Genomic DNA, 16,167 nt, shown 5'->3' on the forward strand with positions numbered 1-16,167 from the left:
AAAGAGCAAAGTGTGGTTGTGCCACGGTCAGTGTAGCCGCATGCACAAACCACTTGAAAAATCCCTGAGAGAGCAGAAAGTATGCTTCTAATCTTTTTAGGTTTTGCCCCTCATTGCCCAGTGACCACATGGGGGCACGGTTAGTGCACCAGGTTTGCTTTTTAATGCGCACTGTAGTGCTTGTTCCTCCCAGCGTCTAGCACATGTCATCCGCTGGAGCCCTCTCACAGGGAGATGCTCTCCGGCCTGCAGCCTTTGGCTTTTTCTTGGTGCTCTTGGTGGATCTTTCCTGTGGTTAGCCGGTAGCACTGTAGGCACGCTTACTCAATCGGTCATCTCCTGAGCCTCCTTTTTGCCCACAATGCATAAATACACCCACATTTGTTGTGCCTTGGGTGCCTGTGCTGCACTGTGTCAGAGAGTTGACAAACCTCGCTGCAGTGCCTTTGTGTGTTGCAGTGTAGAGAAACGTGGTGCCTTTTCCCCATGACACGACGCATAACAGATCAGAGCTCTTCGTGTTACTGTGGACATCTCGGTGCATAGTTATCTTGTGGAACCAAATACTGTGCATTTCACTCTTTTTTTATTTGCCAAATGTACATTACAGGGGACAATGAGTAACGGGGTTGCACTCGGAAAATACAATCATGGTATATACAAGCAGTAGAAAAAAAGCTTACAAAAAATTAAGGCCAAGACACCTGAATCGGTGGTAGCATAGTGTGCAAGTGTGAGCACAATAGAGGGGCTGACAGCTCCTAATGGATGTACAGGTGGCGCAACTGTCCACTGCACCAATACGTCGCCAGCACCAGAAGTGGCCACTTGCGGCCATTTCATTTTCAACTGGCGTGCCACGAACCATCGTCTCTCCGTCTGCTACGCCCACGTTGTTTGCAAGTGCGTTCGCGCGAGTGCGGCAAATTTGATAAAACGGCTAGGCTTTCAGAAAGTTGACAGTGCAGGATTCTTTTAGGGCCTCAGATGAAGAGAAAGGACAAATTATATGGAATCAATCATGTTTTCGAGGTGGCAGAAAGCACGGACGTGTGATGGAGTGTTTTGAAAGGGAGATTCGTGCGGCCGGCCAGCGTAAACCTCCAAGCATAGGCTGCACCAACGATGTTTGTACGCATTCTTTCTTGTCATTTTGCCTGCTTATTGTTGAGTAAACGATGACATTTGTGTCTGATGTATGTTGAACAACCCCTTGCGATGGGCGCAAGTAAAATGTACGATCGCCTAACTGCACGTGTTGCATTTAGTAATGCGTGGCAGTTCCGCAAAGTTTTCCATGTTGTAGTTCAGCTTTGTTTGTAGACGTTGCTTGGGCTACATAAGACATTGAGTAACTTTGTCATGTGCTAGCTTTGCACGTGATATCTTAGCTGTCACGTAGCGCAGTAGAACGGTATGGCATGGCTTTGCTTGCACTCACAGTGATGTTAAAGGGGTCATGAAGCACCCCTTGGGCTGATTGAAAAAACATATCCTGCGGAAAGCTGACACGGCTATGAACTGCTCTGCCAAATATTACAGTCGTGCGCGCCGCGTAATGGCCACAAGCGGAGCGCGAAGTTGCCGTTTCCCCAGGCACCCTCTTTTCAAACAGAGGCCGGTTCTCACTCTCGTCGGTGGGCGGGGCGTCTGTCCGCTGTACGTAGCAAGAGACATAGCATGCTTATTGGCCGATAGCCGACGTAAATCGAGAGCGGCGTTCGGATCAGATGCGCTTCTTGCTGCGGGGTGCCACCACTTGCCGGCGCCGCACTCCTCAGTACACGGTAGCCGCACTCGCGCAAGCGAATCACAGCGGGAGAGCGATCGCGTTTCATGACGCGCGCTGGCGTAATTTCTTTCCCCCATGCCATCCCTCCCTGTCTAGCTTCCAGTGCGCTCGCCGGCACGAGAAAAGAGAGAAAGCGCTGGGAGCGTGCGCCAAACCCCCGTAACTCCGCTGATTCTTGACGGATTCGAGAAATTTTTGCGGCAATCGATTCGGGAGGCAGTACACTCCGATACTGAGGCCATTAGATCATTACTTGGAAAAGTGGTTCATGACCCCTTTAAGGGCAATGACAGTACAATTCTCGCGGGCCGCTAGACATTTTTCCAGGCATGAGGGGCTTCTTCCTAACTGTTCCTGCTTACAAATGGCGCTGTTATACAAACTGCAGTACGGTGGAAAAACAGCAGCAGTGTATGAAGGAAAATTGTTGGATCTGTCGATAGCTTTCCGCCAACGAAATGTAGACTGCAAACTCGAGATCACATTGCCGGCTGCCACTTAGTTCCGTCAGCAGTGTAAAAATATCAGTTAACTTGTGTGGAGCGTAAATTCGCAGCGAACTAGCTACGTGTACTTCATAAACGTGCCCGCAGGATCGCTTGCTTTATGCGGCGTACGCTAATGCAGTGTTCCCACCTGTTTCTGAAGCATGGTCGCGGCGGAAAACTGAAAAACTTTGTTCCAAGTGCGGAGTTCTTATAGTTATTGGCACAGTTTACGACGCAGCAATTTATACGAGACATTGCGAAGCACCACCAACAACCTGACACGGCTCCACTCATAGGTTGGCTGCTGCGCGGAGCACGCCAGTAACTTTCATTCATGCCCGCACCGCGGAACCACCAGCTCAGTGCACGTTTCCTATAAATGCCTATTTTTGGTGTTTGTGCCTAAATGCCGATAAGTACCTATAAATGCCTATTTTCAAAATTGGCGTCTTTATGAAAACTGCTTAACCTCAAATTTCTCTTTCGAGTACAGTTTGAGACCATTATTCATGTTACCGGGCAACGTGGCTCTTCTGTGGTTGTCAACCTAGTCCTCTAGTTCAACCAACTTCCAGAAGACAACCACTAGCACCAGTTAAATGGTACACGTCGGCCACCATACGTCACTGCGCTGACATGGCGCAAGTGGCTGGCGAATGCGAAACCATGGTGACCCGTCAGGGGAAAGGAGTGTGAAGAGCAAAAGAACAAAATTATGGCAGCTTCGTACTAGAGGTGCCAATCCTGAAGGAAGATCGGAGCTGGGCGGCCTTTCTTTTTCTTTCTCTCTGTTTCTTGTATCTCTTCTTTGTATCAGTTCCTTTATATTTCTTTCTTTCTCATTCTGAAAAAAAAAGAAAGGTCTATTTCTTTCTCTTTCACGCTCGTTCTATATTTCTTTCTCTTTCTTCCTTTTCTTTTGCTCTCCATTTATCGCTTCCTCTTTCTTACTATATCTCTTTCTCTCGCTCTGTTTCTTTCTCTCTTTGTTTTTGTCTTTTTTTCTTTTTGTTTTTATTCCCTTTATTCTTTCAATTTTTCCTTCCCATTTCTTTCTATTACTTTTTCTCTCTCTCTATTTTCTATCTCTGTCTGTCTTTTTCACATGTTCGTTTGAAACTCGCACCTGCTGTACATGGTAGTGCCACTTGCCCAGTTCCTGTGGCGCATACCCACCCGAGGCAATTTGCACGACGAAGCACAAGTTATCGAAGCACAAGCTATCGATAGCCAGTTCATGATGATGATAGTTCTCTTTTTGTTATTGGTGCACAAGTTACTGAGAGCTTAAACAGCTTTGCTGTTAAAATTTGATGTGCGCACGGCTTTTGTGTTGTTTGTAATTTACTTCTTAAGGTGCTCACCGACAGAGGAGAAATTGACCCTACGCGATTAGACCCGGCCTATATGAGGCATCCCTCTTTTCTGGTCTTTTAGCGGTCTGGCTATGTGCTTCTGTGCTGCCCTTCTCAGCAGTGCCAAAAAGAAAGAGACCCAGGAGTGTGTTGATTCGGCAGTGGACACTTGAATGGACACTTGACTCACCATGCTACAGAATAAAAGGAGAGACCGTATTCTGCGAACCGTATACGAAAAGGACAATTGCATGACTATGTTCAACTGTTGAAGCCTTTGTGCCATCATAAACAATAACATTTTTTTTCTTTCCTATCGTTGATACAGGTCGCGAATGTCTTTGTTTTGAAATTATTTGCAGTTATGCAAAAATTTATTGTGCCTACACTTACTACGTTAAAGGCCTCAAATGTGTTTGCCTGCCTATTTTCGTCACCTAAAACGTGCTTTTTTAATGCCTAAAAATCCGGCCTCTAGTCATAACAATCACGAGTGCACAACAAGATACCACTCAGGAGAGTACACAGGCAAGAAAAAAAACTTTCGGGTAGTGATAAACCTCGTGTGCACATTTTTCTATGCTCAAAGGCCAGGTTCAGGTTTTTTTTTTTTTTTTTTAACGACACTATCTGTTTGCGTTAGTATGAAAAGTACACAAAGTAATGATTTCATTGCAAAGTGACTGTAGGAATTGTGTAGAATTTAGTGGCTTCATTGCGTGTTTAAAACATTAAATATATTGATATCGGGGCTTTGACCTGTGCTAAATTTAACCCCAGCCACCAGTCTACGCAACGCACAAATAAAAAGTAGGCGCTTAAAAAGTGTAGGAGGGTGCTTTTAAGGTGTTCGCCGACAGGGGAGAAATTGACCCTACGCGATTAGACCCGGTCAAAACGAGGCATCTCCCCCCTCTGATCATTTAGCAGCCAGGCTATCTGCTCCTGTGCAGCCCTTTTCAGCCATGCCGAAAAGAAACAGATCCAGTAGTGTCTTGATTTGACAGTGGACACTTGACTCACCATGCTACAGAATAAAAGGAGGGACTGTATTCTGCTAGCCGGGTTTTTTTTTAGTGATCCTTCTGGATGCCAGCAGCCACACCGAACATTGGCCATTCCCATCTCCATTGTGGTGCTCAACCACGTCCTCCCAGACAATGCCCAATCACTGCCAGTGGCGTACCAACTTGTTCGCGAGTGGGGGGGGGCTGGCATCGCTGACTCTGTCCGCCGTATATATATATATATATATATATATATATATATATATATATATATATATATATATATATTGTAATGAACGAGAGACAGAGACAGCACCCGTTCCTGGGCCAGCTGTTCTATCTTCTGCCCTTCTTCTTCCTCTCGCATGCTCCCCGCGCGCCCGAAGCCCAGCGTCGTTCTCGGTCATCACACTCGGCCATGACTGCGAGCGCGCGGAGCTGCCGACACTGTTTCGGGCGGACGGTGTTGGCTGCATCGTGGCGGTCGGCCTCGACCACGCTGCAACATAGTTTGGTGGTCTGCCAGAAACGTCTCTGGTGGGCGACACTGGGTGCATCGCGGTGGTCGAAGTTCTCGGCCACGCTGGCCTCTGGCACGGAAAGCTGCCGATGGCAACTCTGGCGGGCGCCACTTGCTGTGTCATCGATGTCGTTCGTCTCGCTGACGACTGTCTTGCTGCACGTAGGAGCGATGCAGAGGAGACCCTGGACGACGTACAAAAAGGAGTTGGTTGACCGGACCACGATTGGTCACAATGCGTTGGTGCGGTGGTATGTCACGTGTCGGCGAAGCGAGAGCGATACTCCGTGCCGGCGCGTCACACGACTTGTGCTTTGGCCGATGCGTTGCCAACGGGCCAGTGCACCGCGAGTTTTGGAAGGCAGCAGGTCTTGAGCAAATGCCGCGTGTATCCGGGCCGGGGAGGTCATGCGAACAGGGGTCAGAATCCCTGTCATTGGACGGATACTCGGGCTGCATGGGCAGGTGTCGGCTATTAGTGACTTCAGCCTTGCTCGTCGCCATGGCTTCGTTGACTTCACTCGGCACCCTTATGAAATCCGAAGCGATGTCGTCGGGAGGAGGCGCAGGTGGTATGGGAAGGTCGTTTGTGTGACTAACGCTTTCTTCTATCTGGGGTGCCTTGACCAAGACTTCGCTCAGCAGGGAATGGGCACCACCTTGTGTCGTCCATGCTTGCACTGACAACCGAAGATGTTGCATCAACGGCTCACGAAGCCTCTCGTTCCTGACATCCGTAGGTAAGTCAACGTCCCGGTATGGCGCATCAGAAGCGAGCGGAGCCGTCGCCTCTGTGTGGTGTAACAATGCTGAACTTGGTGGTGGCATTTGCGATTTCAACGGATGAAAAGTGTTGTCGGCCGATGAAAGTGGTGTAGTGTTCATCCGGTTATTGAAGTCCGTTGGCTGGTTTGTTACCTGGAACAACGGTAGGAGAGGAACAGGCCGCTTCATGTATTCAAGCGAAGACGTCCTCAAGGGCAGCGTCACAGACTTCTGCAGATGCAAGGAGGTCTCGGCCTCTGGTAGCAACGGTGTCTTGTCCGACACGTAGGCAGAGTACGAGACACGAAGTGGTGAGCACGACCTCGGTCCGCTGCTTACACTGGGGAAAGCTGCGAAGCTGTCTGTCGGTGAGCAGCAGTGCGCAGTTTCAGCCTCGAGGAGATGGCCGTCCTCGGTAACAGACGTGTTAGATTCATTGGTGACGTCATAGGGAATCGGGCCGAAAGCAGCAATCAGAGCTGCGCACCATTCCGGCCATGACTGTCGCTTGATGCCGTCGTAATTGTGCCATGCCTTGGCTGCGCCTCGGAGACGGTCTATGGCAACGAGCAGTTTATGATCGTCCGACCAGGCGTAACGAGAGCCGAGCGCATTGACCATCTCTACCCAAACATCGGCATCGTCCTGCAAACCGGAGAATTCCTGAAGTTCCGAAAGAACCGGATGCGGTAAGGTGGCAGGCCGGGAGCAGGAGCTCAACAACGCCAAGCGGTCGAGTTGTTGTGTCATTTGCGTGATGGTACGCATGAGCTCCGTGACAATGTCGGGTGAGGCGCCCGAATAGCCAGGATTCACGTCCGTGGAGCATGTGGCGATAGCAGCACTCACGGCGGGGAGATCCACGGCCAAGGAAGCCTGGACGGCCTCCCTTGGAGGCTGAGATGTTGCGCGAGTCCTGGGCGAGAGGATGTCGCAACGGGAAGCGTTAACGGCGTTCCCGGGTAACAGCACGTCGTGCGCCGTCGTGTCGACGCTGGGATAGGACTGCCCTTGGGTCACCGAGGAGGCCTGAACGCCGTCCTCGAATGGTGGCATAGGTGCTTCTGTCAGTAGCAGGGTCCTGGTGTCCTTGATCTATCGAGGAAGCGTGGACGGCGTTCCTTCGATGGAGACACCCGCAACGCCGCCGAGCACTTACAGGTTCAGTTGTCGTAGACTGCGCCATTGTAATGAACGAGACACAGAGACAGCACCCGTTCCTGGGCCAGCTGTTCTATCTTCTGCCCTTCTTCTTCCTCTCGCATGCTCCCCGCGCGCCCGAAGCCCAGCGTCGTTCTCGGTCATCACAATATATATATATATATATTATAAAGAGGTTTATTAGCGGCGACGATACTCGACGATACAGCGACAGTCAAGGCGGGGCCGACTTTCAGCGCGAGCTGCGTTCTCTTCGAAAAGAGCCGAAGAGGGCGACCAACTAGAAGGTGCTGGAGAGGACGACCCATTACCAAGTTCGAACGCTTCGCTACAATTACCCCTGGTACGAAAAGGGAGCCACCTGGCGACCTAGCAACTAGTCACTATGAGGGGGTCGTGGTAGAGCTTCAGGCGCTCCACGTTGACAATGTCGCGCCCTCGACGGCGCATGTCCGTAGATGGTTCTATGGGTTCGATCAGATAGTTGACCGGGGATGTGCGTTCGACGACATGGTAGGGGCCTTCGTATTTGGGCAGTAGTTTGGAAAAGAGGCCAGTTGCAGTGGTAGGGACAGAGAGCCAAACGAGCGCTCCAGGGAGGAACGTGGGCTCAGAAGTGTCGTTGTCACCGCGAATGCTCTTCTGCCGCTCTTGGTTATGCGTAGTGAAGGTCTCGGAGAGCTCACGACACTCCTCAGCAAGTCTGGCTGTGGCAGAAATAGGCGCACATTGAGAGTGATCCAGCTTGTATGGAAGTATCGTGTCGATGGTGTGCGACGGGTGCCTTCCGTACAGTAAGAAGAAGGGTGAAAAACCAGTAGTGCACTGAGGGGCGGTGTTATAGGCTTAGGTGACGAAGGGCAGAATGGCATCCCAATTGGTGTGATCGGCGGCGACGTACATTGAGAGCATGTCGCCGAGCGTGCGGTTAAAGCGTTCGGTTAGGCCATTCGTCTGCGGGTGGTAAGCAGTAGTTTTGCGGTGGACAGCATGGCACTCTTTGAGAATGGCTTCCACGACCTCCGACAAGAAGACACGGCCTCGATCGCTGAGAAGCTCTCGGGGTGGTCCGTGATGCAGTATGAATCGGTGTAGTAGGCAGGAGGCAACATCGCGTGCTGTAGCTACTGGGAGGGCGGCGGTTTCGGCGTATCGCGTTAGATGGTCAACAGCGACGATGGCCCAGCGGTTACCAGTCAAAGTCAGAGGAAGTGGTCCGTACAAATCGATGCCCACGCACCCAAACGGACGGTTAGGGCAAGGTAATGGTTGTAGACCTGCTGGTGACACGTGCGTTGCAGGTTTTCGGCGTTGGCAATCGAGGCAGGAGCGAACGAACTTCTGCACGTAGCGGTACATCCCTCTCCAGAAGTATCGTTGTAGAATGCGGTGGTAAGTTTTGGATACCCCAGAGTGCGCGCATTGCGGGTCAGAATGGAAGGCCTCGCATATTTCAGAACACAGACTGTGGGGTATCACTAGTAGCCACTGGCGGCCGTCGGCGTCGTAATTGCGTCGGTGCAGTAGGTCGTCGCGAACGGCGAAATGGTGGGCTTGACGACGCAACGCGCGAGTGGATGGTGTTGCGGACGGATCAGTGAGCAAGTCGATCAGCGAGGTGATCCATTTATCCTTGCACTGTTCAGTAGCGATGGTGTTGAAGCAACAGCTATGTGAGATGGTGGTGGTAGCGGTTTGAAGAGGAAAAGGCGCCTAATTTCTGCAGCCCGGTCGGGAGCACGGCTCAGCGCCTGTATGTGAGATACTGAGCAGGGGGCATTGTCGTCAGGCAAGGGAGAGCGCGAGAGGGCGTCAGCGTCAGCATGCTGGCGTCCGTTGCGGTACAGCACGCGGATGTCGTAGTCTTGCAGGCGAAGTGCCCAGCGGGCGAGACGGCCTGAGGGATCCTTCAGGGACGACAGCCAGCATAGTGCATGATGGTCGGTAACGACATCGAATGGGCGACCATACAAATAAGGTCGAAACTTTGTAAGGGCCCAGATGATCGCCAGGCACTCTTTTTCCGTGACCGTGTAATTGGTCTCGGCTCTGGTAAGCGTACGGCTTGCGTATGCCATGACATACTCGGGGAACCCTGGTTTGCGCTGCACAAGGACAGCGCCGAGGCCTACACCGCTGGCATCCGTGTGTACCTCCGTTGGGGCCGTAGGATCGTAGTGGCGTAGTATGGGAGGAGACGTCAACAAACGACGGAGCTTTGCGAACACGTCGTCACACTCGGACGACCACGAACTTAAGGGTCCGTTACCTCCAAGGAGCTTCGTCAGCGGCGATATGATGGTGGCAAAGTTTCGTATGAAGCGTCGAAAGTACGAACACAGTCCTACGAAACTGCGCAGTTCTTTGACGGACGTAGGTTTGGGAAATTCGGCCACAGCCCGAAGCTTGGTCGGATCAGGAAGGATTCCGTTCTTGGACACGACGTAGCCGAGGATTGTCAGCTGCCGTGCTGCAAATCGGCACTTCTTCAGATTCAGTTGGAGGCCGGCGTTGCGCAAACGCGTCAAAACATGCCGCAGACGTTGGAGATGCGTGGAGAAGTCCGGAGCGAAAACCACGACGTCGTCCAGGTAACACAAGCACGTGTGCCATTTCAAGTTGCGCAGAACGGTGTCCATCATGCGCTCGAAGGTTGCGGGCGCATTACACAGACCAAACAGTGTGACGTTGAACTCGTACAAGCCGTTGCGCGTGACAAAGGCTGTCTTCGGTCGAGCATCATCCGCCATGGGCACTTGCCAGTACGCTGAGCGCAAATGAAGAGATGAAAAGAATTCGGCTCCTTGCAGGCTGTCAATCGCATCGTCGATTCGCGGCAGCGGATAAACATCCTTGCGAGTGATCTTGTTGAGGCGTCGGTAGTCCACACAGAACCGCACGGAACCGTCCTTCTTCGCAACGAGGACAACGGGAGACGCCCATGGGCTGTCCGAGGGCCGAATCACGTCGCGTCGAAGCATATCGTCGACTTGCTCATTAATCACCCGACGTTCTGCGGGAGACACGCGATATGGGCGTTGCCGCAGTGGTGGTTGGGCGCCAGTGTCGATGCGATGCGTAACAACGGAAGTGCGGCCGAGAGAAGTTTGCCCGACATCGAAAGAAGAACGAAATTCGTTCAGCAGGCACAGTAGTTGGGAACGCTGGACCGAAGTGAGGTTGTCAGCAATGGAGGACCTGAACACATCAGCAGGTGACGAATCGAACGTGGAAACTGCACAGCGTACGGGAACTGGGACAGTGCTTGTCGTCAGGTGCGTCCATAACTTGTGCGTCTTCGAGGGGTTCCACTCTGCCGAGACATTCCCCTCGTACCAACGTAACAATGAACGGGGATGGGTTGGTCACAAAAATATCCGTGTCGCCCTGAGTGATTTCCACGGTCGCAAATGGCACCAGCAAGCCTCTCCTAGTGAAAACGCGGTCACATGGAGAAAGGAGTGCAACGGCGTTGCAGAGACCGGTGCAATAGACTGACACAGCCGTTGACGAATTTGCAGGAATTGTGATGTCGTCTTTGACGAATACCTTGGCCGAAGCCGATGAACTGTCTGCCGGCGTCAAATCTGAGAATGGTGAGAGCTCTATTTCGGCTGGTGCGCAATGAATGACGGCGTCGTGGCGGGCGAGAAAATCCCATCCCAGGATGACGTCGTGAGAGCATGAAGAAATTATAATGAATTCGACGGCGTACAGAGCGTCCTGAATGATGACACGGTCTGTGCATACCGCTGTCGGCTGAATACTTTGGGCACTGGCTGTACGGAGGGAGAGCCCGGAAAGTGGCGTCGTCACTTTTCTTAGCAGGCGGCATAGTTTAGCGTCCATAACGGATACAGCGGCTCCAGTATCGATAAGGGCAGATGCGCGAACACCGTCCACGAAAACGTCTATCACGTTCGACGGGCTTCGCTTAGGGCTTTAGCAGTTCGATAGCATCGTAGCCCTTGCCTCGTGGACTGCGACGACTAGTTTTCCTGGTCGCGTGGGACCGGACGTGGCCGCATCGGTGACAGCGAGCGGCGTCGTGGTGACGGTGAACGGCGGGTAGATGCAGCTGGGCGAGACGTCGGCGACGGAGGCGTAGGTGGGTCGTAATATGGGTGGTTCGACTGGCTGGTGGCAGGCGACACGTCTCTAGGCGGCTGCATGCGATTGCAATAGCGCGCCACGTGGCCGGCGTAACCGCATGCGAAGCATATGGGGCGGTTGTCAGGTGTGCGCCATCGGTTCGCTGGGGCAGGGCCCGCCCATGGTGCAGGATGGGATTGATGGGGTGGCAACTGATAGGACTGCATGGTGGGCTGCAGTCGTGGCCGGTGCGTGACGTCGGCGTAGGTGACCGGTACATCCGCTTCAAAAGAGTGAGGTCGAGCGGAGGCTTCGGCGTAAATGTGTGGGGCAGCCGTAGTGATTGGTGGGGGCATTCTTGCTACAACTTGGGCGTAACTCAAAGGTGCAGGAGCCGGATGGTGCTGGTGGTACTCGGGCATGACTGGTACTCGGCTGGTACTCGGGCATGACCGAGCATGACTCGGGCTCAATTGCTCGACGGAGGGGAGGCAGAAGGGTGGTCGACGGCTGTTGAGCGTACCGAGGGCGAGCAAAGTCCAGCAGAGAGAACTGGCGCGCGATTTCCTCGCGCACGAAGGTCTTGACCTCTGCGAACAGCGCGGAGTGGTCGGGTATGGTCGACAAGCCAGCGAGCTCGGCGTCGCGTGATAGAGTGCGACGGGTCATCGATCACTGCCGGCGCAGCTCCTCATAGCTTTGGCAGAGCGTTATGACCTCTGCCACTATGCTGGGGTTCTTAGCGAGCAGCATGGTGAAGGCGTCGTCGTCGATGCCTTTCATGATGTGCCTCATCTTGTCACAATCGGGCATGGTGGCGTCGGCTTTCTTACAGAAATCGAGGACGTCTTCAATGTAACTGGTGAAGGATTCGCTGGCCTGGTGAGCACGTTCACGTTAGTGCTGTTCGGCCTGCAACTTACGAACGGCAGGGCGGCCAAACACGTTGATAATGGCGGTGTTGAAGTCTGACCACGTCGTAAAATCAGATGCGTGGTTGTTGTACCACAGGCCCGCCACACCCGCGACGTAGAAAACCAGGTTAGTCAATTTTCCCGCCTCGTCCCATTTATTGGGGACACTCACGCGCTCGTAAATCGCGAGCCAGTCCTCCACGTCGGTACCATCGGCGCCAGTGAAGATGGGAGGGTCGCGAATACGAGGGACACCAGGACATGAGGTCGGTGCGGGCGGGGGCGTTTGCTGGGAGGCGTCTTGAGGCATGGTAGGCGGCAGGGTACGAGATCGAAGAGCGAGGGGCATCGAATGAGGGCCGAAGTTGCTGTGAAGGCCCAGCACTCTCCACCAAATTATAAAGGTTTATTAGCGGCGACGATACTCGACGATACAGCGACAGTCAAGGCGGGGCCGACTCTCAGCGCGAGCTGCGTTCTCTTTGAAAAGAGCCGAACACGGCGACCCACTAGAAGGTGCTCGAGAGGACGACCCATTACCAAGTTCGAATGCTTCGCTACAATATATATATATATATATATATATATATATATATATATATATATATATATATATACACGTCGTTCCTTCACGTACAAACGTGAAGGAACGACGAGAAACGTCGAGGGTCCAAAATCCAAGCAAGCGCAAGCTCGGGTCGCGTGGCTACCACTAACGCTGTGGCTTGCTTTCTTGGCTGCTTCATCGTCGTCTGTATTGTTCACTACATTTGCCCCCGGTGAATAGCATAGCCATCCTGGCGACCTAAGATGTTGTCATTATGGCGGGGTCATAATAGGGCCTGAGGCGACTCACGTGGACGATTTCCCTACCACGACGACGTAAATCTTGGGACAGTGTCAAAAGCTCAACCTCATAATTCACTGGGGACGTACGAGTGAGAATGCGGTAGGGCCCGTGCTATCAAGCCAGTAATTTCGACGAAAGGCCAGGAGTGTTCGGTGCGATCCAAAGCCAAACCAGGGCAGCTGTCGTGAAAGTAGGGTTAGGTCGGTCGGTGTTGTGCCTTAGCTTCTGACAGCCTTGGTCCTCGGTTGTCAGCGAACGGGCCAATTGTCGGCAATCTTCGGCGTACCTGTACCTGGCAACATCAAAAATTGCAGTGTACTCAGATGAGTCAGGCGTGTAGGGAAGCATAGTGTCAAGCGTGCATGATGGATCGCGTCCGTACAAGAGAAAGAGGGGAAAAACCTGTGGTCGCATGCGTAGCGGTGTTGTACGCATATGTGACAAATGGAAGGACGGTGTCCCAATTGGTCTGGTCTGATGCGGTGTACATTGTCAGCATATCGCCGAGAGTGCGATTAAATCGTTCAGTGAGGCCATTCGTTTGCGGGTGATATGCGGTCGTCATGCGATGAACGATGTTGCACTGAGCGAGCAATGCTTGAATAGCGTCAGACAGAAAAACACGCCCTCTGTTGCTCAAAAGTTCACCGGGACCACCATGGTGAAGGACAAAGTTGCGTAAGATGAAAAACTGAACTTCTCTTGCGGTTGCTGTGGGCAGGGCTGCAGTTTCCGTGTAACGTGTGAGGTGGTCTACGCCGACAATTATCCACCTATTTCCAGAAGAAGTCGAGGGAAGCGGTCCGTATAAGTCGATACAGACGCGATCAAATGGACGCACCGGAATAGTCAGAGGCTGAAGTGTACCGGCTGGGCGTTCAGGTGGAGCTTTACGGCACTGACAAGCAGTACAAGAACGTACGTACTTGCACACAAATGTATACATGCTGCGCCAGTAGTATCGCTGACGCAGGGGGTTGTAGGTCTTGAGAGCGCCGGCGTGAGCACTTTGCGGGTCGTTGTGGAAAGCAGTACAGATTTCCGTGCGCATGTGCCGTGGTATCACTAGCAGCCACCTCCGACCGTCAGACGCGTCATTCCGCCGATAGAGGAGGTCGTCTCGAATAGTGAAATGCGTGGCTTGACGACAGATAGTTCTTGAGGCTGGATGTGCTAATGGGTCAGTCAGAAAGTTGAGGAGATGGGAAATCCACGCATCCTTGCGTTGCTCCAACGGCATGTCTACGAAGTCCATTGGCGTCAGGACAGCTGAAGAAGCTAACGACGAAGCTGTGTCAGCCGGTAGCGGCGAGTGGGATAGCGCATCAGCGTCCGAGTGTTTGCGGTCGTATCGGTACACAACACGAATGCCGTATTCCTGTAGGCGAAGCGCCCAACGACCGAGGCGTCCCGACAGATCCTTCAGCGATGACGGCCAACATATAGCATGGTGGTCCGTCACTACTTCGAAAGGGCGGCCATAAAGGTACGGGCGGAACTTGGCGAAAGCCCAGATAATGGCGAGGCACTCTTTCTCTGTGACGGAATAGTTACACTCGGCTTTCTTGAGGGTCCGACTCGCGTAAGCAATGACGTATTCTTCATATCCTGGTTTTCGTTGAGCCAGTACTGCACCAAGACCGATCCCGCTGGCGTCGGTATGGATCTCCGTAGGCGCATTAGGGTCAAAGTGACGAAGTATCGGAGGCGACGTTAATAAGCGCCGTACCGTCATAAAAGACTCGTCACACTCCTGTGACCAAGCAGACAGGCCGTTGGAGGCTGTCAGTAGATTGGTAAGAGGCGCAATGATAGAAGCGAAGTCGCACACAAATCGACGAAAATATGAGCACAGCCCAATAAAACTTCGAAGCGTCTTCATAGAGTTGGGCTTCGGATATTCGGCCACGGCGCGGAATTTCGCGGGGTCCGGAAGAATGCCTTCCTTGCAGACGACGTGGCCTAGTATTGTGAGCTGGCGCGCCGCAAAATGGCACTTCTTGATCTTAAGTTGAAGGCCAGCAAAGGTGAGACACGTGAGAATTGCACGAAGGCGAGTGAGGTGAGTCGGAAAATCGCGAGAAAAAACGACGATGTCGTCAAGGTAGCAGAGGCAGGTTTTCCACTTGTAGCCGCGAAGGATGTCGTCCATCATCCGTTCGAAGGTAGCTGGGGCGTTGTAGAGTCCGAACGGCATGACGTTAAGCTCATACAGCCCGTCAGGAGTGACGAATGCAGTCTTCGATCGGTCAGGGTCGGCCATCGGAACTTGCCAATAACCCGAGCGTAAATCCAAAGACAAGAAATATTCTGCTCCCTGCAAGCAATAGAGAGCATCGTCGATGCGTGGCAACGCACCTCCGCACCTCCACCAAATGTCACATGGTTTATTCACGTACAAACGTGAAGGAACAGCGAGGAACGTCGAGGGTCCAAAATCCAAGCAAGCGCAAGTTCGGGTCGCGTGGCTACCACAAACGCTGTGGCTTGCTTTCTTGGCTGCTTCGTCGTCGTCTGTATTGTTCACTACATTTTATATACACACACATATTGTGGGCATTTATTATGCACATCTTCTTCATGTGTACATTATCACCATCATGATGCATTTGGTTATGCATCCTCATCTTCGTCGTGTATCATCACCATCAGAGTGGGTTGATCGTGCCTGTTCGCTGCGGGGTCTTCGGGCCAAATAAACGTCTGCCCTACCAAGACCTCATACAGGCAGGCCGAAGCGGAGACGAGGAGCGACGGAAGGGCGAAGGTGAACGGCGTCTGGTTGGCCGATAACTATTGCGCACTTCACTCGATGCGGACGGAGATGGTGACCGACGCGGAGGTGACGAATAACGGCGGCCTTGGTAAAAGGTTCCTCTGGGGAAGTCACGCTCGCACATGTCGTATCCTCGACGCTCGTCTTGCTGGTGCTTGCGGCAAAAGCGTGAGATGTGGCCGCGATAGCCGCAATAGTAGCACGTAGGGCGAGATGATCGCCAAGGCGGGTAGTAGGCAGGGTTTGGGGCACCGGGTGATAGCGCAGTCAGATGGGCAGAGGAGGGCTCAGCCGGCGGTGACGGGAAGCTCGCAGGGGGCGCGGCAGCAACTGACGCGTATGTTGATGGCTGCAACATCGAGTTGGCGTTCCCTAGAGGTGTGGCAGCAACTTGCGCGAATGTTGGTAGGAGGCGAGAAGCAGCGGGTTGAATGTGCGCCGAGTGAG

The 16,167-nt window shown here is 52.8% G+C and overlaps 1 protein-coding gene across 1 annotated transcript in view; it reads left to right on the forward strand.

Moving 5' to 3' along the window:
* Nucleotides 1–16,167, forward strand: part of LOC119381023 (uncharacterized) — a 168,971-nt gene that overhangs the window by 59,309 nt on the left and 93,495 nt on the right. Inside the window, 2 exon segments of the mRNA XM_049412129.1 lie at nucleotides 3,718–3,805; nucleotides 6,480–6,616. Coding sequence (XP_049268086.1) covers nucleotides 3,718–3,805; nucleotides 6,480–6,616 — 225 coding nt within the window.

Source organism: Rhipicephalus sanguineus, chromosome 2, assembly GCF_013339695.2.
Source record: "Rhipicephalus sanguineus isolate Rsan-2018 chromosome 2, BIME_Rsan_1.4, whole genome shotgun sequence".
In the NCBI taxonomy this organism is placed as follows: domain Eukaryota; kingdom Metazoa; phylum Arthropoda; class Arachnida; order Ixodida; family Ixodidae; genus Rhipicephalus; species Rhipicephalus sanguineus.